Source organism: Elephas maximus, chromosome 1 (assembly GCF_024166365.1).
Source record: "Elephas maximus indicus isolate mEleMax1 chromosome 1, mEleMax1 primary haplotype, whole genome shotgun sequence".
Classification (NCBI taxonomy): Eukaryota; Metazoa; Chordata; class Mammalia; order Proboscidea; family Elephantidae; genus Elephas; species Elephas maximus.
In genome coordinates, this window is record NC_064819.1 from 206,279,304 (window position 1) to 206,304,094 (window position 24,791).

The 24,791-nt window shown below is 39.2% G+C and overlaps 1 protein-coding gene across 1 annotated transcript in view; it reads right to left on the bottom strand.

Annotated features, from left to right (window-relative positions):
• The window catches only part of MAP3K5 (mitogen-activated protein kinase kinase kinase 5), a 234,752-nt gene that overhangs the window by 62,504 nt on the left and 147,457 nt on the right, over positions 1–24,791 (bottom strand). The window contains exons 11-15 of the mRNA XM_049901808.1: positions 24,241–24,348; positions 16,857–16,906; positions 14,162–14,257; positions 9,760–9,841; positions 899–1,032 (exon numbers count right to left, since the gene is read on the bottom strand). Coding sequence (XP_049757765.1) covers positions 899–1,032; positions 9,760–9,841; positions 14,162–14,257; positions 16,857–16,906; positions 24,241–24,348 — 470 coding nt within the window. The remainder of the gene's footprint in view (positions 1–898; positions 1,033–9,759; positions 9,842–14,161; positions 14,258–16,856; positions 16,907–24,240; positions 24,349–24,791) is intronic.

Genomic DNA, 24,791 nt, shown 5'->3' on the forward strand with positions numbered 1-24,791 from the left:
AGTGTGAGAGAAAGAGAAGAATCCAGATGAATCTGAGGTTTTAGATTAAATAGATGGATAGATGAAGTAACATTACCTGAGGCAGGGAAAACCTCAGGTAGAGTACATTTGGGGGTAAAATCTATGTTCCATCTTGGCCATGTTAACTTTGAGATGCATTTTAGACTAACAGGTGGAGATGCTGGGGTAGACAGGAGACCTAGGGAGCTCAGGGGAGTGTTCTGTCTGAGGAAAGCCAATCATGTGACCCCACCACTGTGGCCAAAGGAAAGTAAATTTGAGGGCAGCCAAAGGAATCCTATGACAGAGCCTGGCATTATAATTTGGCCAAACACCAATTCAAACCAATATACAACACATGTACACAGCTGGCTGTAGGAGCACTATCTCACAGAGAGACGACCTGAGGAAAGCCATGAGGCAGCAGGAAGCATGAAGTTGTTGGGAAAACGAATGATTGAGCAGAGCACTGGAGCAGGGAAGGACAGATAATCCTGCTGCTAGAGCTGTTCAGTTCCCTGAACAACTTCCCTGTTCCTAAAATCGCTTCCATTTTCCACAAGGCCCCACTTGGTATGGTTCAGACAATTTCTGATAGCACTTATTCCCCATCTATCCATATAATAAACCCACCACGATCTGACATAACCTCAGCCCAACGCACATAGGGCCACTCTCTCTTCACCTCTTTGGAAATCCTGTCCTGGTTACCTCAGAAATGCCGCCCTTCCCCACCAGAGCCTGAATGATACAGCACTTAACCCTCAGAGAGAGCTAATTAAAACAATGGAGTTTTCAGAGTTTCATTAATTAGAATATCACCAAAATATTTCCTAAAATGCTATTAACAGCCCAAAGTATGTTAGAAAACAGCTTTTATTATGCAGAATTACTCTACCTGCTATCTCTCTCTGGGATCTCCTTAATGGCAATTCTGACTTGGTTGCTCAAGTCTCGACCTGCATAGACTATGCCGTAAGTGCCTTTTCCTAAAACAACTCTGTCACCATTTTCATCATATTCATAGTCATACTACAAAAAGAAAAATGGGGAGAGAAGATTGAAATGTTAGTTGTATTTCACATTTTACATATCAACTTTTCAAAGACCGTTTTTCCTTTGTTATGGTTTTAACAGGTAAAACAGTAAGACGAAGTTCTAAGTAGCTTCAAGAACTAAAAAATAGCCACTGTCAACACAAAGCAGGGAGTGTGTCCATGTTTTCACAACTGTTAACGAACGCCGTGGAAACTACATACAGAATCTCCAAAAGCCCACTTTGATTCTTTTACCCAAGAAACCGCTGTTTTTCATTGACTCTGGATGTGAGCATGACTGGTATCAACATCTATCAATACCTGCCATATTTAGTTAATCTTTCTTTTGTTTCTCAGCTTTTAGTACTGTGAAAGTATTTCACACTCCATCAAAACAATAAAACCACTGAAAGGTTTTGGGTAAGAAGAGAATTCTGAGGTATTCCAGTTGATGATGGTAAAATAAAGATTATTTTTGCTTCACTCCCAATTCCCTGAGACAAAAAAACATTTTAAAAATGAAAAATAAAGGAAAAAATATGTCTTTGATGTTAAAAAAAAGAAGTATCTACAGACTTAAACCCCAAACTGTTAAGTCCATCAAACTACATATAGAAAACTGGATCAAAGTGAAGAGGGTAGAGAACACATTTGGTGCAGACCTCCTCAGACCTAGAGGCGTCACCTGGAAAGGCACATGCTTTGTCTCAGACAGGAACTACAGGATTTAGGGTCATCAAATGATCAAGCCATTCTCTGCAGAAGCCCAGCGTAAAAGTACAGAGCAGTAGGAGAGAACACAAGAGCAGGTTCCCTCTATTGTCTAAGTCTGCTGGATGTAAAACTGGCCCACAGCTAGATTCAACTCACAGAACGGTTTGGACTGGCCATTAAAAACAGGATTTCCAACATTTATAAGCTAGGAAATAAAACGCTAGTACCGATAAATTAAATAACCCACAAAGGAGACAATGATCATTGACTTTTATGCTCATTAACAATATAACCTTAAAATACATAAAGCAGAAACTGATAAAATTACAAAGAAAAACATACAAATATAAACCACAGTAGGTTTTAACTGAACATTTTTTAAACTGATATATCTAGCAGACAGATTTAAAATCGAGACCCTAATAGCACGATTAAGGAGCCCTGGTGGTGTGGTGGTTAAAGTGCTCTGCTCCTAACTGAAAGGTCAGCAGTTCAAACCCACTAGCCGCTCTGTAGGAGAAAGATGTGGCAGTCTGCTTCCATAAGGATTTATAGCCTTGGAAACCCTATGGAGCAGTTCTACTCTATCCTATAGGATTACTGTGAGTCAGAATTGACTCAATGGCGGTGGATTTGATGGGGCAGTGCTTAAGTGCACTTAAACCCCTAAAAAGTTGGGGGTTTTGACCCACCAGCCGCTCCATGGGAGAAAAGCCTGGTGATCTGCTCCTGTAGAAATTAAAAACTACAGCCTGGGAAATTCTATGGGGCAGTACTACTCTGTCCTATAGAGTCACTATGAGCTGGAATCAACTCAACGGAAATGAGGTGGGCAACAGGAATATCACAATTAGCAGGTTTGATATGACATACAGAGAGAGAACCTTGCACTCAGATATAAATTTCTTTCATGCATATATGAAAAATATATAATAATCCATCACATATTGGGCCACAAAGAAAATATCAATAAATTCCAAAGAACGGCTATCAGCAAGACTGTGATCTTTGATCCCAGGATATTAAAGATAAGGTAGCCAAAAATATATTTGAAAAACTGACTATCTTTACTTTAAAATAATCAATGCATTAAAAATGAAATGACCACGAGAATTATAAAATGTTTTAAAAGAAATGACAATTGAGAGCATTATATACCAAACACCACAGAGAGTTACGTAGATGCAAATTTTCCTGGCCTTAAAAAATTGAATCAGAAAATAAAGAAAATGAACAAGTTAAGTGATTAAGTCAAGGGACTACAAAAGGAATAACATATTATTATCCAAAGACAGTAGAAGGGGGGCTTCTGGTTTTGGCAATATGGCGGACTAGGTACCTGAAAACATTCCTGCTAAAAATATCTAGATAAAATAAAATAGCTTTTTAAATAGCTAGCTGGGCTTGTAAAAAACAAATAAACAAAAAAGAAAGAAAGAAAATTGCCAGGTGCTAGAAATGAAGAGGAAAAGAAAAACTAGAGGCGTAATTACAAGAACTGCCGCTTTTGCAGCCCAAGCAGTAAGGATGAGGGCAGAACTTTAAATTCCATTAATCTAGGTCTGGAGTCAGCGAACTTTTTCTGTAAAGGGCCAGATAACTCACCTACCTCCTTTCAGCAACTTAAACACACTTTTCTACATAACTGGTGGGTCAACAAAGAAATCATTTTGGATACCAGAAAATATTTAAAATTGCAGTCTAATGAATACATTGGGTACTCTAAAACGCAGGATTATATTAAGGGAAAAGCCTTGTATCTAGCTGAAATATCCCTTAGATATACAGGCTATCGATATTCTCAAGCTTGTGAGGTTTCAGAGAATAAAGGACCCATGAACTCTTCTTGAACACATTTGACGATAAAAGCCAAATAATGCAGAGATGAATCAATACAAAACTGTGAATGATGAAAGCACTGATGAGCTCAAAATCCATTTAAATACAGAAGTAAAAACAAACAACTGTGAGAATTACAGTAAGAACTAAAAATAAATATTATAAATCTTGATAATTTTTTTAGAATAAGATACTGTTAGATAAGGGGAGGGGAGAAAGGGAAACGTTTTACAAGCATGCTGATTTCATTTTACCTCTCAGTAGTGAGGATACTCACTGCTATTGCCTCAAATCAGGCTATTTTTGCCTTAAAAAAAGTTTCTATCGAGTTGACTCTGACTCACGGTGACACCACGTATGTCAGTGACTGATTTTTTTGATGTAGATCACCAGGGATTTCTTCTGAAGTGCCTCTGGGTGGACTCAAACTTCCAACCTTTCGGTTAGCGGTGGAGCGTGTTAACCACTTGCGCCACTCAGGGTCTCCCTTCTTGCCTTACGTCTGTACTACTGCTGTGCACTCTTATTTGGTTTTCCCGCCCTCTTCTTTCTTGTGGCTGGTTCCCCAATTCATTCTACAAGAGATGACAGAGCTTTCCAAAGCGAGCCTTCCATGTCACTACCACTACTTCTGCTTTGCTTGCTCCTCATTGCTTCTGGGATAAAATCTAGGCTCCTGAGCACAGCATTAATGCCCTCCAGGATATTATCCCTATTTCTGTGTCCAACCTCCTCTCTCATCAGTGTCCAGTCAACTTAGCTAATACTTCCTTATCCTTCAAAACCAAGCTCCAGGAAGCAACCACATGACCCTCAAAAGCTGGGTTAGGTGCTGGTCTGCTGTGCTTCCAAGGCGCTCTGCCCTCAGCCCATCATGTCCTTGTCACTCTACCCGCTTGGCCATTTACTTGTCTTCATTGCCCTCCGGACTCTGAGCTCTTTGAAAACAGGGGCTTTGTCTTTAATTGCTCTATCCCTAGTCTTAGCAATACTGGCATGTATTGTAGTAGATGCTCAGTAATTATTTGCTTAATTAATTAATCAGGCTATAGAAAATCTGATGAGAACTTTTTTTTTTTTAAACCAGGTGCTAAAACAAAACATTTAAAATCAATGTCAGTTTATTTCTGGTTGAAAGAAGTTTGCCCCAGGAATATTTTATTAGGTATACAGGTTGACTCCTGTTGAATTAAGTGGTCACATTAAAAAACAAAAGGATTTTTAATAAGACCAATGTGATTCAAATAAAACCATCAAATGGGTAATTATTTCTTGGCTTCCTTCTTTTTTTTTTTTTTTTAATCTCTCTCTTCTTTCTATTCTTATAAGATAAATACATCAGTTGAAAAGGTAGGTTTGTGGGGGAAGCTGAACAAAGACTAGGAGAATGGCCTGGCCTAAAAGGACTAAGAATTATCTATACGATTATCAGAAAAAGTAGAACAGAGCCTGGGACAAGTCAGGGTCCATGAGATGACAAGCATGCAAAAACAGAAGAAAAAAAGGAGTTTTAAAAAATAAAACCTAAGACCAGACTGCTTATATATTTTGCATTCTATTTCTATGGCAATAGGTTAGCGAATCAGGTTGTTGCTACGGGAAACAACTGCATTTGAAGCAAGGATGGGAATACTTCTGGAATCATCCCTCTATCGTTGCCTGCCCAGAACAATCTAAATTGGCGCTCGGAAGAGAATCAGCTTAGGAAGAAATATTGACAAGGCCAAAAAAAGTGGATGATTCACCTAACATCTGTACCCTCAAGAGGCCTAAAGTAAAACCATCACCTTATAAAAAGCCATGGATTTCCCTTTCTGTACCCTTCCCCCTGCTCCATACTAAATTACATTAGGTGAGTAGTCATGTCAAAGACCCAAATGGTATCTTTGTTAATTTTCAGTCTGAATTGCCTCCTTAATATGTAAATACTGTATAGAATGCCAAGCAACCAACTATAGGTACAAATATCTAGTTTAATATATCTCTCCTTTCTCAGACCTTTACTCAAATACCACCCATCTCAATGAGCCTTCCCTGGCCTCCCTATCTAAAATTCCACACAAAAAGACAACACACACACATACAAACACATTGTTACATCTGTAACTTCCTAACCTCCTTCCCTACTTTTTTTCTTAACACTTCTTACTATCTAACATACTGTTAGAGATTGATTGTATCGTGTTCCCCAAAAGATACATGAATGTCCTAACCCCTATACCTGTGAATGTGATCCTGTTTGGAAATAGAGTCTTTGAAGATGTCATCAGTTAGGGTAACATGAGGCCATACTGGAGCAGGGTGGGTCCTAATCCTACATAACTGGTGTCCTTATAAAACAGAAGATACACAGAGATAGAGAGGTGACAGCCATGAGAAGATGCTCCAAAGAACACCAAGGATTGCTGGCCGTCAGCAGAAGTTACGAGAGAAGCATGGAAGGAATCAACAGGCCTGCTCTCCTGATTTTGGACTCTCAGTCTTAAGAACAAAAAGACAAAAACTCCTGTCCTTATAAGTTATTCAGTTTGTAGTATTTTGTTTTAGCAGCTCTAGAAAACCAGTATACATACTATACATTTTATTTATCTCGTTTATTGTTTGTTTCTCATCGAAATGTAAGTACAATGAGGGCAGTGATTTTTCTATTTTGTTCTTGGCTGTACCCTCATCACCTAGTACAGTGCCTGGCACACAGTAAACATTCAATAAATATTTGTTTAATGAATGAATGAATAAACAGCAAATTAATATTCTTTATCAGCCAACACCTTAAGTGATATATTTCCTCAGAAAGTGAGGTAATAGTGGGAATTCAGCTTTGGATCTGTACAAAAATAGAAACGGTGTTAAGGAAAACCCAGTTTGCTGCTGGATGATTTCAAATCTATTTAAATAAATTCTAAACCATAATTCATTGTTTGTTAATGTTTGTGAGGCAAATCGTCAGAAAAGGAAATAGTAAGCTTTTCATCAGTGTGTAGATTTTTGAGTCAAAAGAAAAGTATTCCTTTTATCTTGTTTCCCCCAGCTCCATTCCACAAGGGATCAACTTCCTCTTGATGCCCTCTAGACACCACGCATAACAAGTTCCCAGGCCAGCTGCCCCAGCTTCCTCAGGCTTGTGTCAGTCATATGCCCATTTTGATTAAAAAGAAAGTGAAGTACAAGTGCTAATAAGAGAATGAGGATGGAAGGAGCGGAACACAGAGACAGAGAAGAACCATGTGTGTATATGTTTGGGAGAGGGGCGAAGGGGTATACAACATATTTAGTATTTAGAGCCAAAAGGACCTCTGTAATTTTTATCGATTTTTTTCAAGGAAATAAAAAAAAAAAGAGAGATGATGAGTCATCATGAGTCAATAATGGCTTTATTACGGCATTATATTCATTCTTTCATTGACTTAACACTGATTAAACAACCTTCAAGCTAGTTTTCCAGCATCTACTCTTGCTCTCTCCAATCCATATCCCCCTCCCCCCAGTTTAAGATACTGTTTAAACAGTTCTGGTCTTGTCACTCCCCAGCTTCAAACCCTTCAAAGGTTTTGACTGAGCTTCTTCTGCTTGGGTTTCTGCCACCATGTGATGAGAGTATGTGATGAAAAGGAGAATGAAGTGTGGTCCTGTTCTGGGACATTAATAGTCTAGTACACGATACTGAATTACAAAGCAATGTGAAGAGCTATTGGAAACCCTGGTGGCATAGTGGTTAAGTGCTATGGCTGCTAACCAAAAGGCTGGCAGTTTGAATCCACCAGGCGCTCCTTGGAAACTCTACGAGGCAGTTCTACTCTGCCCTATACGGTTGCTATGAATCGAAATCGAGACTTGACAGTTTGGTTTTTTGTGTGTGTGCGTGAAAAGCTAGAACAGGAAAGTGGGCAAAGTGCTACGAGCACAGAGAAATGTGAAAAGGGGAGTTGAGAAATGTTTCAAAAAGAAACTGACACTTCAACTAGATCTTTAAAAATAAAGAAGGATGTGGCACCAAGTAGGAATAAGCAGGAACGGCATACAGGGTTGGACTCCTGCATGTCAAGCCCAGAGCCGGGGAAAACATGGCTGTCTCAGAAGTGGAAAAGAGTTTGGCACTGCTGGACCTCAGGGTGGAAAGGAGAGGTTAAGTTAGAACCAGAGGACTGTGAACATTATATGGTGCAGAAACCTTCAAAGAGTTGCATTAAAGGTTTTCTAAGTAAAAGTGTCCCATAATTAGATCTGTGTTTGAGAGATCTCTCTGGTGATGACAGAGGCGGTGTATTGATGGCAGAAGAGAGATCAGGACACAGAAGAGATGATAAAGAGCTAAGACCAGGGGAGTGGCAGAGGGGATGAAATGAAGACTGGACATGGGGTATAAGAGAGGCTAGAGTTGAAGTTTATCTGAGGGGTCTAGCTTGTGTCACTGGGTAGATGCTCTTGCTCTTGGCCAAAGTCTAGAAGGTAGGAAGAACAATAGTGACTATAGCAGCTAAGCGTTAAAACTCCAATGGTTAATTGTACTCAGTTGTTCAATGATTTGAGTATAAATTTATTTCACACATTAAATTCCTTAAGATATAGGTTCACAACCCTTCCATGTCAAAATATAACCATGAGTCAAAAAACAGCTTTGAATCAAAAGAAGTTGTTTTTCCTTCTATTTCAAAGAAGAAGTCCTTCTCTGAAAGTGATATTAAGCTATATTTGAAATAACTTTGGATAGTTTGCATTAATCTTGAAAATTACAAGAAACTAGAGCTAGAAAATATTAAAGATGTTCTTGTATGAACTTTGTCCAAAGTTACATAACAGACTGTTGGCAAAGTCAAAGGCAGAACCCAGGGCTCATGACCCCAGTACGTGGATCTTAATAGATCCAGATGTCAGCAGGAAGAAGGGGCTCTGGCAAAGACCCAAAGGAGGCTGAATCCCTCCCAGTATTGTACTGCTTCAAAGAAACCTTACTATTCAAACCAAAAAGGAAAGCAGGTCTTAGCTTTGGCTTCTGACAAGAAGTGTTTCAAACGGTAGGAAATGTATGGATTAGTTCGAAATTTTGATTGACAGGCCAACTTTAACAGCTGATGCTTGCTGGGTATCAACAGCGAGAGAAGTTAAAAACAATAGAGAGCATTTCCTGATCACCTGACATTTCCAACATGTTTATTTTGGGCCAAGGTACCCAAAGGCTTCAGGAATAATTAGCACATGTATGAAAACAATTTTAATTCTGTCTCCAACTGAGATACAGATCAGAAAATATCTGTGCCACACACAGATCTCAGTAACAGCAAAGATGCTCTCTAAAGTAATTTTTGTTTACACCGTAAAGAATGGGAAGTGAAAGAATGATTTTAGGCACGTCATTCATGGGCCGAAGTTTATTTCGAGTTCAGGTTATGGTAATGAAATTAAAGAACTCGTTTTAACTAAATATTTAGAATACAAATAAAAATAATTTCCACTGACAAAGTTGAAAACATATTAAGAAATGTTATTGTGTATAACGAAGAGATATTATGTTTTTAATTGCCTCATATGCATGAGAAACCTGGTCAGCAGGTCAAATAAAACCTTCGGGATATTCGTAGGAAGGAGCCTTAGCATTTCTCTCATTTAGCTGGTGAATGTTCATAGTGCTTGCTACAGAGCTGTCTCATCGGGAAGGGTCACCCCTCACTTCTGCATCATCCTGATCATGGGTCTTCTTGCTTATCTAATCACTTGAATAAGAAAACATAACACTGTAAAATGTACAATATACACAACTAAGTATGCTTTGTTCATCTGAATGCATATAGTGGAGACAGAATATAAAATGTGTGTAAGGGCAGTGTGGCCTGTGCATTGAGGGTAATCAGCACTCTCATAGATAAACCATAGTCACTCACTATCAGATAAGTAAGATACACAAAGTCAGTAATCCAGAATAAGAGCTCCCCAATGTTTGCTTTTTAGCCCTTTTTACCACAGGAATTTCAGAAGCTTTTAGCATGAAGGGAAAGGTTACAGACTCTGGTTGAACCCCCACCCCTCGCCACCATTCACGCACCCGCACATCCACAAACCCACACGTGTCTGCACATGCACACACATCCCTCTCCCTCAGCAAGACTTTAAACAGTTTTCAACTATCAGCCGCAGAGCTTGGTAAAACCAACACCCAAACCTAAGTCATTACCTCCAGAGAGTCACTTTCACAATCCCCTTCCTCAGCGCCTCTCCCCTTCTCTTCAGTAATGGTATTCACCATTTCAAAAAACCTATCAAGAAAGTTGGCATTTGGTCACTCATAACACATAGAAGATTAAACATAGGTAAGTACATTCCAAAGCAACTTCAGAGAAAAGAAATGGGGGCTACGAGAGTAACTAAAACCAGGCAAGAGACAGGCCATTAGTGTCAGTTAGAAAAATACAATACGTCAAAGGAAACATAGACTGGTAAGATTTGCTAGAAATTTCTGATCTAATGTCTCACTTCAATCAATGTAACATTATAGAATTAGAACAATGAAGTTAAACAGGTAGTAGAAACGTTAAGAATGTGGACTTGGATATCAGACCAGGATTGTCAGTATCTGTGTGATCTCGGGCAGGCTTCTCTACCGCTGTGAGCCTCACCCCCCAATTGTAAAATGGAGAATATACAAGTACCTATCTCATAGGTTAACAGAGACCTCGTGGCACAGTGGTTAAGCACTTGGCCATTAACTGAAACTTTGGTGGTTTAAACCCACTGGCTGCCCCATAGAAGAAAGATATGGCTGTCTACTTCCATAAAGATTTATACAGCCTTGGAAACACTTTAGAGCAGTTCTACTCTGTCCCATAGGGTCATTACGAGTCAAAATGATGGCAACGGGTTATCTCGTAGGTTGTTGTGAAAATGACTTGACTTAATATATGTAAAGTGGTTAGCACAATGTACTCATTAAATATTAGCTATTATTGTTTTGCTGCAGTTAATATTATTTAAAATGGAACATAACAAAAATATTTGTATTCTGGTATGTTGTTGTGTGCTGTTGAGTCAACTCCAACTCATAGGGACCCTACTCAGCAGTGTAGAACTGCCCCACAGGGTCTCCTAGGCTGTAATCTTTATGGGAGCAGATTGCCAGGTCTTTTCTCCTGTGGAGTGGCTGGTGGGTTTCAGCTGTTAACTTTTTGGTTAGCAGCTGAGTGTTAACCATTGTACCACCAAGGCTTTTTAAATTCCAGAATTAAAAAAACCAAACCTGTGCCCGTCAAGATGATTCTGACTCACAGCAACCCTATAGGACAAAGTAGAACTGCCCCATAGGGTTTCCAAGGAGTGCCAGGTGGATTTGAACTGCTGGCCTTTCAGTTAGCAGCCGCAGCTCTTAACCACTAGGCCACCAGGGTTTTCAGTTCTGGAATAGTGTCTCCAAATTCTGAGGTGACCACCTGATACACCTTTGGTCCCTATGATCTTTGATCTCAGTTATTAAATCTGCTACCTGAGCTTCTCAAAATCATACACATGAGGTCCCAAAAAAAGTGTGTGAAACACTAACGTGAACTAGAAAAGGCTGGCTTATATTGGTGACAGAAACTACCTCTCTTTTGCAAAATAAACATTTTTCTTCAGAAACTTGTTTTACAAAACTTTTTCCTGGAGACCATTTCACAGCCATGAAAAATAATTACAGCAAGAAACAGATTTGCCCTCTGCAAATTTTGGCAAGACCATTCAGAGGGGATGCAAACCATTCATACACATAAAGTAAGGAAAGCACTATGAACAAAACCTGATTATCTCATAGGAGATTATGCTGTGTGCTGCCAGCCAAGGGAAGAGCAGTTTATGGGTTGACAAGTAAAGTTTACCAAACATGACTCAGAACCTTTCTTCCTGTCTCTGTTCTCTTTTTATTCATTCATCCATCCAGTCAGCCATCCATCCATTCATCATATATCCATCCATTTATCCATCCACACCTACTCACCCACCCACCCATCTACCCATCTATTCATCATATAAAAAAAGAAACAAAACAAAACAAAAAAAACCCAACTCATAGCGACCCTATAAGACAGAGTAGAACTGTCCCACAGAGTTTCCAAGGAGCGCCTGGCAGATTCAAACTGCCGACCCTTTGGTTAGCAGCCATAGCACTTAACCACTACGCCACCAGGGTTTCCCATTCATCATATAGCCATCCATTTATCCATACATCATACATCATCCATCCATCCATCCATCCATCCATCCATCCATCCATCCATCCATCCATCCATCCATCCATCCATCCATCCATCCATCCATCATTCATCCAGCGAATACTCACTGAATGTCTACTAGTCTCAGGAACCATTCTGGCCACTGATGATATGGCCGTGAACAAACAGAGAAAGTTTATTTTGAGATTTCGAATCTATTTGTGAATTTACATGTGCCTACTTCTTCACTGTTTTCTCTACACACTTCGTGGAGGTCTGTGAGAAGAAAAAAAATTCCCAAGCCTGATTGGAATAAAAGCATGTCCTGATGAAGATTAAATATGATAAGTTAGAGACAAAGTCAAGGTCAACCAAGAGGAGAAAGAAAGTGAATGACCTTAAAAAAAAGAATCTGGCTTTAAAGACAGGCTTTGAGACCTGGGGTAAAAGACTTCCACTGGCCACTCGAGCAAAATTTTTCAACGTGTATATCTCTAAGCAGAACATAATACAGTGGGATGGGGGCACAGGAAGTAGTTTTTAGGAGCTTAGATTCTGGAGTCAAATATACCTGGTTTGAAGCCCTGGTGGCACAGCAGTTAAGAGCCTGGCTGCTGTCATGTATTGAATTGTCTCCCCCCAAAATATCTGTCAACTTGGCTAGGTCAGGATTCCCAGTATTGTATGATTGTCTACCATTCTGTCATCTGATGTGATTTCCCTGTGTGGTGTAAATCCTATCACTACAATGTAATGAGATGGATTAGTGGCATTTATATTGATGAGATCTACCAGATAGTGTCTTAAGCCAATCTCTTTTGAGATATAAAAGACAGAAGTGACCAGAGAGACAGGGGGACCTCATACCACCATGAAAGAAGCACGGGGGCAGGGTGTGTCCTTTGGACTCAGCATTCCTGTGAAGAGAAGCCCTAATCCAGGGGAAGATTGACAAGAAGGACCTTCCTCCAGAGCTGACAGAGAGAGAAAGCCTTCCCCTGGAGCTGATGCCCTGAATTTCTAGCCTACTAAAAAAATAAAAAAAAATTTTTTTTTTTTTTTTTGACTGTGAGAAAATAAATTTCTCTTTGTTAAAGCTATCCACTTGTGGTATTTCTGTTATAGCAACACTAGACGACCAAGACAGCTGCTAACCAAAAGGTCAGCAGTTGAAGTCCACCTGCAGCTCCTTGGAAACCCTATGAGGCAGTTCTATTCTTTCCTATAGGGTTGCTATGAGTCAGAATAGACAGCAACAGGTTCGGGGGTGTATGTTTCTAAAGAGGTTAAATTCTCCCAGACTCTACTTTTTACTCTTAAACGAAGATATTAATACTACCCACCTTTTAAGGTTTCTTTGAAGATTAAAAAAGACATTAAGTGTGGAGTAAGCATTCCATAAATCTCAGTTTTAACTACCACAGAAACAAACCAATAACCTTAAGAATTTAAGAATAAGTAAAAAAGTAGGCACTACATTTGCTAGGAATTCTTTCTTATTTCTAACTCTTTTTACCATACTTTTTATGATAGTAAGGCTAAAACTCTAGCCAAGAGTTATGGGTTAAGCAAACTTTTTTTTTGGCACCAAAAAAAAAAAAATGTGGCTGATATGTAGCTAGCATATCAGAGTCACTTATAATGGGGACAAATAGTGATTATTTAAATAAGTACAATCCCCAGCAAAATTTTTAAGTCCAAACTGGTTTTCACCTATATCTCAGCTTCTAAAATGCCACTCACTTTCTAGTTCCTCACAGTCAGTCACCATGTCCTAATGGAACATGAAGCATTTATTTATCAGCCCAAGAGAAACACCCCTAGGGAGGTTAACACAAACATAAAATGCAGTCCACAGAATTTTGGATTATCTTTTACTGGTGTAGATCAGATCACTGGCTCTTAATTCAGGCTGTCCTCCCACCAGAAACTCTGATACAATTAGTCTGGAAGGAGGCCCAGGAACTTTCTTTTCTTTTTTTTAAAGCTCACCAGATGATTCTAATACGTGCCAGAGTCAAGAACCACTGTTGTAGATAACGGGGAGATTATTCAAAAGAATTCTGCAATTAAAATTTTGTTAAGCATAAATTCTAATAAGTGAGCACCTTAAAGATGAAATGTAATTATCAGACAATTAACAAGTAAGGCTCAGTTAATGTTTTATCTGTGGAAAAAAATTATGACAAATAAAAAGCCTATTTTACTAAAGAGAGCCTCAAAAGCTCTCTGATTGCTAAACATACCACATAATTATAAAATATTAGCCTGAATAAAATATTTACAGAATCACATAAACATGAATTCTTTACAGGAGCTCCATGTTCACTCATTAATTAAAAACAACGATCAGATAAGAACAATCTTTTTCACAGATAAACAATGACTAATACCTACTTTTTACAGTGAAGTTCTGTACAGAAGTAGATTTGGAAATCGTCAGAATTATGAAGCACATAAAGAAAACAGCATCGTTCTTCAAATTTAGAAATACTGAAATAAACAAACAAAAAAAAAGCATCATTCAGGAAAATACCAATACTTCTATGGATCTACAATGAAAAATAAATACCTTTTATATCCAATTTCAATTCTGATATCAATGCTATATGTAACAAAAAGTTATACACAGCATTTTAAAAAGGTGATATTCCCTGTGCGGCATGCTAAAATTATTTCATATTCTGAGAAGTGTCCCCCTATTCGTATCTGCAGAGTTGGGATGCTCTCGGGTGTTGTAAGCACACATAGGCTATGTGTTCCTCTGTCACAGAATGGGCAAGGTCTGCCACCTACGACAGCACTAACCTGCCTAATGGGAAGAATAATGTGGAAGGCAGTAAAAACACCTCATTAGTTGTAGGGATTGCCGAGGAGTGAAGAAATGTGGAATAGCGCTTGGCTTGGTCTGAACAAGTGGCTCACATTGTAGCAACATGGAATAATTTAGAGTTTATTAGCAGGTTATGCTGTTTTACACCAGGGACTGTCACACTTTTTTCATCCTGGGCCAGACAGTAAATGTTTTAGGTTTTGTAGGCCATGCTACTCAGTTCTGCCACTGGAGCATGTGAAAGCAGCCTTAAGCACTACAGCCTTAACCGAACTGAAATGAACTCAGTGCCATCGGGTCGATTACAGACCCAGCGACCTTATAGGACAGAGTAGAACTGCCCCATAGAGTTTCCAAGTAGTGCCTAGTGGATTTGAACTGCCAGCCTCTTGGTTAACAGCCGTAGCTCTTAACCACTACGCCACTACAGCCTTAAAAAAAAAAAATTTTTTTTTAGACAAGCCTTAAATGAATGTACATGGCTGCTTTTCAATAAAACTTTATTTATAAAAACAGGCAGCAGGCCAGACATGGCCTGTGGGCCAGGGTTTGCTGGCCTGTATTTTATGCCTTTGCACCTGCTGTTCCTTCAATTTTGAATGCCTGCTTTCTTCTGAGTTTTCAAAGAAACCCTTCTCATTACTTAAGACCCAGCTTAGACAGTCCCTCTCTCTCTTCCCTACTTCTACCCTAAACAAAAAGACTTCCTCTTGCACCTCTGCTCTTTGAACACACTTTTATCATTGCTCATCTCACATTGTACTGTCATTATTGTTAAATGTCTGCTACCCTACTGGGCTGAGAGCTCCTTGACAGCAGCAGAGTTCATGTCCTAGTCACTTTTGTGTCCTTAGCAATATTAAAATTTGACACAGAGTTGGTACCCAATAAATAAATACCCAATGGCTTGAACTGAGCAAGTTCTGAGGTGATGCAAGGCAAATTGCTGACCTAGTTGGAGTCGCTTCTATAGTTTGTCATCTCTTCCTCATAGAAGGAGCCAAGAAAAGTTAACGCTCTTTGAAATCACCCACTGGAACTCAAATTCCCTAACATGCAAACATGCAATAGCCATCTGTAGGTAAAGTATTCTATGTAAATGTCATAAATCACAACAAATGCTACATGGTGGTGTCATACCTAGTCAAAGAAACTCAATTCATTGGAAAGTAAATATGATAAAATGAAATTTATATTTGCATGCTTTTCTAGATGGATTGCTTAAAAATGAAGCAATAAATAGGATTGCCTTGCTAGTGACTGCTTTTAAAAATTAAATATTAAGAGAGTAAAGCTTTATTTGAGAAGGCATTGATTGGAAAGATATGAGTCATTCCATAATCTTGCTTGTTTCTGTTTGGATCATAAATGAGGTAACAGGTGGTTTTACCAGGCAAACTCCAATTATTAATGACTCAGACATCTCTACTGGTTCATGCTCCAACAAAGCCAATTATTATTACTCCAAAAGCAACAGGATATTGCATAACTGACCTGCAGAAATCTTTTGTTTTCTCTCATTTCTATTGTGTGGGGATAAATTATAGTAAACTCAACTAATTCGGTGTGAAATTTGCAAGAATTGGCTTAGCACTCGCATACATAGAATGAGTACTTAAATACTTAATCGATGACTCTTGATTTCGAAAAATAATCTCATGTCTAAATCCCAGGAAATGGTGTTTCCTGAGCCACTGACATGATGGTGGTGTCAGAACTGTGCTGAACTGAACTGAACCATTGTAATCTCCTAAGACTGAACTAAGAGTGACCTCAGGAAACGTCAAAAAAAAAAAGGATTCCCGATAGTCTCATTTCATGAATATTAGCTATAGGACAAAACCTGGCAGATGGCAAGGATATTTTGGATCCGTGCAAGAGTTGATCAGTTCTAGAATTCCAAAAGAAACTGAAAGCCATCCTCAACCATAAACCAGCAGCTCAACCAGAAAAAGGGGAGCCCACACAGCTCACTTTTATCTACACCTTGCTTCTGGTTCATAGTTCACATTTACCATTCAGTCACCGTATTTTAAGTAGACGACAAGCACAGTCAGTTCTACCAACAGTGAAAGTTTTGCCACAGAACTAGTCATAATGGAGACAGTGAGACTGAAGGAGATTGAGCATTTCCACCAATAGAAAGATCCTGGAAGTTCTTTGCATTTTTTTTTTAATCAGGACTAAAAGTCCTATCCAAGCCATGAACATCCCAGAAAAATGTCTTATAAGGAAACAAACTGTGCCAATGACACTTACCTCACTCCTCTGACAGAAGAGGCACTAAAATTCCACTCATGTATACCTTTCTAGAACATAAGGGAAGAGCAACAAAAATGCTGAGTCATTCAAATCGAAAACAACAAAAAATAACAATAATAACTTTGTTTTGTTATTTATAAATAATATACACAGAGGAATTATTTTCCTAGTGCATAATTCTTCATGAATAAATTATCTGGACAGAAACTAATTTTTTCTCAAGCCACGAGGGTAATGATCACTGTACCTAGTAATTCCTGTGCTTCCATGTGGCCTGAGAAAAAAACAGCTTCCTAAAAAGTCTAGGAAAAGTGTTGTTACTTGCCATCGAGTCAATTCCGATTCATGGCGACCTCATGTGTGCAGAGCAGGGCTGCTCCATAGGGATTTCAAGGCTGTACCCTTTCGGGGGCAGATCAGCAGGCCTGACCTCTGAGGGAGTCTCGGGGCGGGTTCGAACTGCTAAGTTAAGGGCTTAACCGTTTGCACCACCTATGGACTCCCTAGGACAATTAGTCTCATTAAATTTTAACATCTGATTTTTAGAAGATTAACCTAATAACTGTTCTGCACTAATTTCATAAGAAAAAACCAAAATAAAACACAGTGATCAAAGTAATTCAATATAGCTAAGCAAAATGTCTGAGAAAGAAAAAGAAAAACATTAATTTGAATAAGCTCTTTGCAAGGCTTAAAGATAGTTATTTGGTTCTGAGTTATCTTTAGGTAAACTTTCTAGCTAAAATTACGGTTGTATTTATTCACAAAGTAATAGAGCAAATGTGTATGTGTGTGTACACACATGTATCTTGACCATGATAGCTACAATGTATTGCTACCTAATATATGCAAAATTCAATACACTAATAAAGGCTGAACATAAAACACTGGATGATCATATGATAAACATGGGTGATTTACAGGGCAAAGATGAAAAAATGTGGGAATTTATTTCCTGAGTTTATTACTAAAACTGAATTAAAATTAACATTAAATGTATATGTGCCTAAATTAATTAAATTGCAACAGGGACCACATACCCTATAAAAATATAAATCTGACAACAATATAGAATTAATAGCATATATATTTTACGTATAACTAAAGTAAATGAAAGGAGCCCTGGTGGCATAGTGGTTAAGGGCTCGGCTGCTAAATGAAAGGTCAGTGGTTTGAACTCACCAGCTGCTCCACGGGAGAAAGATGTGGCAGTCTACTTCTGTAAAGACTACAGCCTTGGAAACCCTATGGGGCAGTTCTACTCTGTCCTATCCAGTTGCTATTAGTCGGAATCAGCTCAACGGCAATGGGTTTGGTTTTAAAAAGTTGTTGGTATGTGTCCAGGTTTAGCAAAAACCAAATCTGTCAATTCCGACTCATAACGATCTTATAGGACAGAGTACTCTGAACTGTCCCATAGGGTTTCTAAGGAGTGGCTGGTGGATCCGAACTGCCAACCTGTTGATTAGCAGCTGAACTCTTAACCACTGCGCCACCAGGGCTCCGGGCTTAGTAAGTACTGTATAATAGTAAATGCACACTGAATTCAATTCTGTAAATGTAAAATGACCAAGAAAACAAGCTCTTCGCCACCCCCTTAAAATACTGCCAGGAAGTTGAGGCCTTGACTGGGCAAGTGAAATGAGTATCGAAAGCCCTGTGGTTTTGAGGTGGTGTGGAGTTTTCAACTTGGCCAAAGCAACTCAAAAAGCCACAATTTCTATCCACAGCCTACAGTTCTTTGCTAGGACCATGGAACTTAAAATAAAAGTAGATCCTCTCAGGCCCAAAGTAGATTTACTAAAAATCTTGTTCCGGTGTAATCAGTCAGGTCATGGGGATGTGTCCTGTATTAGCACAGAGCAAATCCTGTTGTGCATGAAGCCCAGGGAGGGAGGAGACCACAGAAAGATGCTCATGGAATGCGGCTCTCCTAACCAGAGTACCCAGCCAGTAACCAGCTGCCGTGAAGTCGATTAACCAGAGTACAGAGGGAGTGAATTAAGGTAGTGGCCTCAGCTAGTAATTTGGAAACTTGGTTCTAAATCCTGCTGGCCTCGTGAACTTCCAAACAGACACAACCCTGGAGCTGCAGCTGTTACCTGTGTGCTACGTGCACACAATATAGCCTTATCCTGACAGCCTACAACTGAGCTGCTTTCTAGGGCCATTCCAGGAACCAGAGGTGGGGGCTGAGTTCAGAGCTGGCAGGGCCAAGCCTGCAACCCAGCAACTCAATACAGCAACTGGCACACATCAAAAAGACAGTACTGGGAAAATCTATCTTTCATTAGCCCTGTTCTCAGAGCAGCCAGCAAGAGATTTCCCACATTGGTTGGGCTAGTTGGCAGGTAAGGAGTACTGTACTGCATTTCCAGAGTTTAGGTTCCTGAAAGACTGTAAGTGCTGCCAGCGAATGTTCCATTTCTGGGCCAGAGATGGCCTGACAGGGAATGAAAAAGGCCTCTCCTCCTTTTGACCTTCCTACTAGGACTCACCACAAGGAGGCGCTGGTGAGCTGCAGAACCAAGAGGTAAGTGAAAAAGCTGCTGGAGCCCGTCTGAGGAGCAATGGTAGCACAGTAGTTAAGCGCTCAACTGCGAACCGAAAGGTCAGAGGTTTGAAACCCCCCCCCCCCCCCCCCGCCGCTCCACGGAAGATGTGGCAGTCTGCTCCCTGAAGATTACAGCCTTGGAAACCATGGGGCAGTTCTACTCTGTTACAGAATCACTGAGTTGGAATTGACTTGACAGCAACAGGTTTGGTTTGGTTTGGGTTTGGGGCCTGTCTGGGAGTCAGGGAAAAAAGGGAGGGCCAGGGGGTGAGCTAGAGTGATAATTCGCCCCACCAGACCCAAAACCAACACTAAACCTAATTCAATCAGCGTAAGCCCCATTTTCTAGGATCTGGTTAGCCTTGGTTCCCATGTGCGCAGTATGGCTAGAACAGGAACCAGGAGCTAAATTCTAAGCTAAGATTGCAGGAGCTATGCTGTGGCAGACACTGCTCGTTCCCTAGGCAACAGCCATCCTTTCCTTCTCCCTTGCTAATAAAAACGAATTTGGTTCAGCTTCAGGTGGCAATATGCTTAGGGAAGGTGAAAGCTGATTAGTCTAACTGCCATGGTAAGTCCATTTCTCTTGCCAGTGATTGGTTTAGGCACGGACACAGGATGCAACTTTTGGTACTAAAGAGAAGGCCTGGCCCTCTGCTTTGGATGCTGTCTGTGTGAGGGGATGCTTACACCTGTTATTTAAGAACATGAGAGAAGAAACTGAGAGTATTATAGAGATAACCCACTGCTGTCAAGTTGATTCTGACTTATAGCGAGCCTGTAGGACAGAGTAGAACTGCCCTGTAGGGTTTCCAAGTTTGTAATCTTTATGGAATCAGACTGCCACATCTTTCTCCTGAGGAGCAGCAGGTGGGTTCAAAGTACCGACCTTTTGGTTACCAGCCAAACACTTAACCACTGTGCCACAAGGGCTCCTTGCTGTAGAGATGCCAACTCGGAATTCTGACACCGTTAAGCCACTGAAATCACCCTCAATTCTGAATTCATTATAATTTGAGATGACATTTTATTATTATTTAAACTACTTTTAGTTGGGAGAAGTCCCTCGGTAGTACAAACAGTTAATAAGAATGGCTGCTAACTGAAAGGAGATAGTTTGAGTCCACCTGGGGTACCTCAGAAGAAAAGCCTGGTGATCTACTTCTGAAAAAAATCTGCCATTGAAAACCCTATGGAGCACTGTTGCATGCAGACTTCCTTCAAGTACTAACTTGCTTTAAGCAGCAATAATCCACTGAACAAAGAACTGTCAAGGGATTGGGATTCCCATTCTGCCCCTGACTGTAGACTATGATGCTGTAAGAATCCCTAAACTCTGGGGAACTGTATACTGAACTTCAAGTATTAAAAGTTGCAGATAAAGCATATAATTGTTCATTCAATGTTTTAGAATGAAAATACTGAGAGAGGGACTGAGTAAAGAAATATAATAAATGAAAAGCAACGTTTTCTGTTGTTTCACTAGCTTTTAGAGAAATTAGAAACATATTCAACAACAAAAACAATCCATTTCCTATTTAAATAAGACCTATTAAACCTGTTGATTAGGTCATTTAATTATAGGTGATGTAGTCCTTTAAACTAACATAGTAATAATAAACCTTTCTTATTTTCATTGCTTGTCATACCAATTTTACCATACCTATTTTAAAGGTAGATAAAAAGGCAATGGTAAAGAATACACTATGGATACAATAAGGGTTTGCAAAGACACTGACATAAATTCAGAATGAAAAACGATGTACTTAAGAAAGTTTAAATTTTTGAACAAGGAGAATATTTAGCACTAAAGATAATGGGAAATGAGGACACTTGATCAAAAGATGGTAAAAACGGAAGCTCGACAATTCCCAGCCTAAATTGGTAACCTGTCTTAATATACATTCATATTTTAACATTTATTTCTTAGTATAATTAAAGGAAAAAATTGTCTCTACAATGATCACAAAACATAAGAGAATGAACACAAGGCTCACTTCGTTGAATGAAGAACCTCCAGGAAGGGGAAAATGATGACAACTAGCTAGAAATAGTACTCATTTTCCAAAAATTACTGGCTTACTTTCTATTCTCTTTCTGACTTCAAATACCTCTGGCTCCCGGTTCATTCTCCCGGCCTCACTAATCACTAATTCCTTTAGCTCCATTTAGTTGCCAAGTGTCCTTGGATGACTAGTTCTTTCTAATCAGAAAAACTTCTCTCCCAGATAATAATGTTCATGCCTCCTACTTCTCTTAGTTTTTGTGGTTTCAAGTAGATGGCTGCTACTTTTCAGCTTGTGAGAACACAGATGCATATACTTTTTAAAAGTATAAATAAAACACTATGTACTTTTTTGTTTTTGTTTTGTTTTTATTGTGGTAAAACAAAACATTGGTAAATTCAACAATTTTTACATGAAAAATTCAGTGACATTGATCACAATCATTATGTTGTACAACTATTTCCACTATCCTTTTCCAAATTATTCCACATACTATGTACTTTTTAGAGCCCCAGTGGTACGATGGTTAAGAGCTCAGCTGCTAACCAAAAAAAAGGTCGGCAGTTCGACTCTACCAGCCACACCCTGGAAACCCTACATAGCAGTTCTAATCTGTCCTATATGGTCGCTAAGAGTGGGAATTGACTCCATGGCAACGGGTTTTGGTTTTATGTATTTTTTTTTTAATTTGTCGATTACAGATACATAGATAATTATATAGATTATTCTAAATTTTTTCTCTGGACCATTCTACTTGGAGTCATTCCGTCAATTCCAACTAAACAAGTCCAAGAAGAAACTCCATATGACTCCTCACAACTCAGGTTTTCCTTCTAACTCCCCTTCCAAGGCTATCAGTGTAATCACAATTCAAGTCATTTTACACTCACTCATTCCTCCCTTTTAATTCTTCTTCCTCATTAGTGATTAAGTCATTCATTTTTCGCTAGGTTCCCCTAACAGTCTTCTCTGTGGCCCTCCAGAGTCCAAGACTTTGGAAGTCCAATATCAAAGCCAGATACATTTTATAGCCTTAATACCCACCAAAACCAAACCCACTGCCATGAAGTCGATTCCGACTCACAGTGACCCTATAGGACAGAGTAGAACTGCCCGATAGAGTTTCCAAGGAGCGCCTGGCAGATTCGAACTGCCAACCTCTTGGTTAGCAGCTGTAGCACTTAACCACTACGCCACCAGGGTTTTAATAGCAACCCTTTATTGAGCAGGCACTGTGCTAAATGATTTATATGATTTCATTTAACCCTCACAACACCTCTATCGGGTACTATTATTCTCATTTTAAATGAGAGGAAATGCAGACATGGGGAGTTTAAGTGGATTACCCGGGTCACAAAGCAAGTAAGAGATAAGGTCACCCCTCCCACCTATGCAGCTTGACAATAGATAATTCTGTCTTCTTGACTACTGCTCTATTCTCCCTTCATGCCAGTCCCGGGCTTTTAAGAAACTTCAGTGGTCATTTATTTATACATGTCTCAATTCTTCTTAGCTCACGCAGCCTTCTATAGCTTTACATCATCCCACCTAGCCAACCACCTTTCTCACCACATTCAACACATTTCCCCTGATCATCAAGCAAGGTTCCCCAAGGCCCCTGAACATCCCATTCTCATTTTCATTTCAGTGCCTTTGTTGGAATTCTGCCTTACTCTTCTAATCTGGATTGTCTTCCCTTTCCCCTTTCTCTTCCAGCCCTATCCAGAGTCAAACTCCAAGTCTCACTTCCTTCAGGAAGTCTTCTCTAAAGGTGGTTGTGTTTAAGTCTTGCAACTCTGCATTTCATCAACAGCCATGACGCCAGCTGACTCCAGTCGGTAACATGAAATTACATAATAGCATGGAGAAAACTATGCATTCCCAGTACGAAATCTACCTCATAGTCTTCAATAGATTCTATTTTTTTTACAAAATAGTAGATTGATTTTTACATACATTAACCTGTTGCCATCAAGTCAACTCTAACTCATAGGGACCCTATAGGACTGGGCAGAGCTGCCCCAGAGAGTTTTCAAGGCTGTAATTTTTATGGAAGCAGACTGCCACATCTTTCTCCTGTAGAGGAGCTGGCATATTCTGAGCAGCTGGTGTGTTTGAACCACCAACCTTCTGGTTAACAGCTGAGCACTTAGCCACTGCACCACCAAGGTTCCCTGTACATGCACTAGAACTGATGAAGTACAGAAGTGGAAAGGTTTTATCCAAATGCATCCTATGGGTGGAAAATAAAAGTGTTTGGGATCCTTCTGAAAACAAGTGGTGGCACGTCCCACCTCATTTTGTACACAGCACATTCAGTCAGTGACTAATCTGAGATTTAGCAGCTACTTAGATAACCAAACAGATAGATATAATGAATTTTTTTTTTGTGGAGGGGGGGAGGTTTATAACAGTACCAGTGTAAGGCTAGAAGCAGTATTTTTCTGACAGGCTTCTCAGAATTAAGACACACAGTTTTAAAAATTTTATATTTTATATAGTAATTCTTCAGTGTATAATTTATAACATGAATTTATAAAACATCAGAGAAATATTCCAATTATGAGTACACTTTGGATGGTTATGCTATCTATAATAAAAATCAAACTAGCTCAATTATATTTTATTAAATAAGTGAAATTCATAACCCAAATTTAACAAATTTTATATTTATATTACAGAATATATTTATGCCAAAATAAATACACAGTTAAGCTATTTTTTCTTAATGCACGTAGATATGTACTAGAATATATAAATGCTAGGAGGGTGTAAAGGCCTCCATCACTAACTCTCCTGTCTTAATAATTATGTAATTTACCTTGTCATCAGGAAGCACATGCCAAATCGATATTGTCTTTTCCTCGACTTCGTTGTTGATAGACAAATAAGAAGGTTGGTAGATCTTGGTTGGTTCTAATATTAATACCTTGAAAACATAAGGAAAATAAACTAATACTAGTGACATAAGATTTAAACCACCTACCTACAACTTCTACAACAAGAGCACTGACAAAGGAGATCAACTGATGAAGTTCTGCATCCAGTGCTGGAGTAAAACCATTTTAACTTCTGATTGTTGGCATTCCTATGCGCCTTCAACCATTTTATGGTATTATACAATTATCATAAAGTCCAGTAATGCAACACCTTTTACTATAAAGAAATTGAAAGAAAAATTTTGTAGTCCATATATTGGTTTGGCTGTCCCTAGAGAATCTACCAAGGATACCTTTTTAAAAGTTTATTTTTTTAATCATGTAAAACATAATCTGTTTCTATAAATATTAATGTCTCAGACAAAGGCAGACACATGGTAAAACAAATAATCCTGTGCACAGAAAAGACAAGACTCCATATATAGGATGTCAC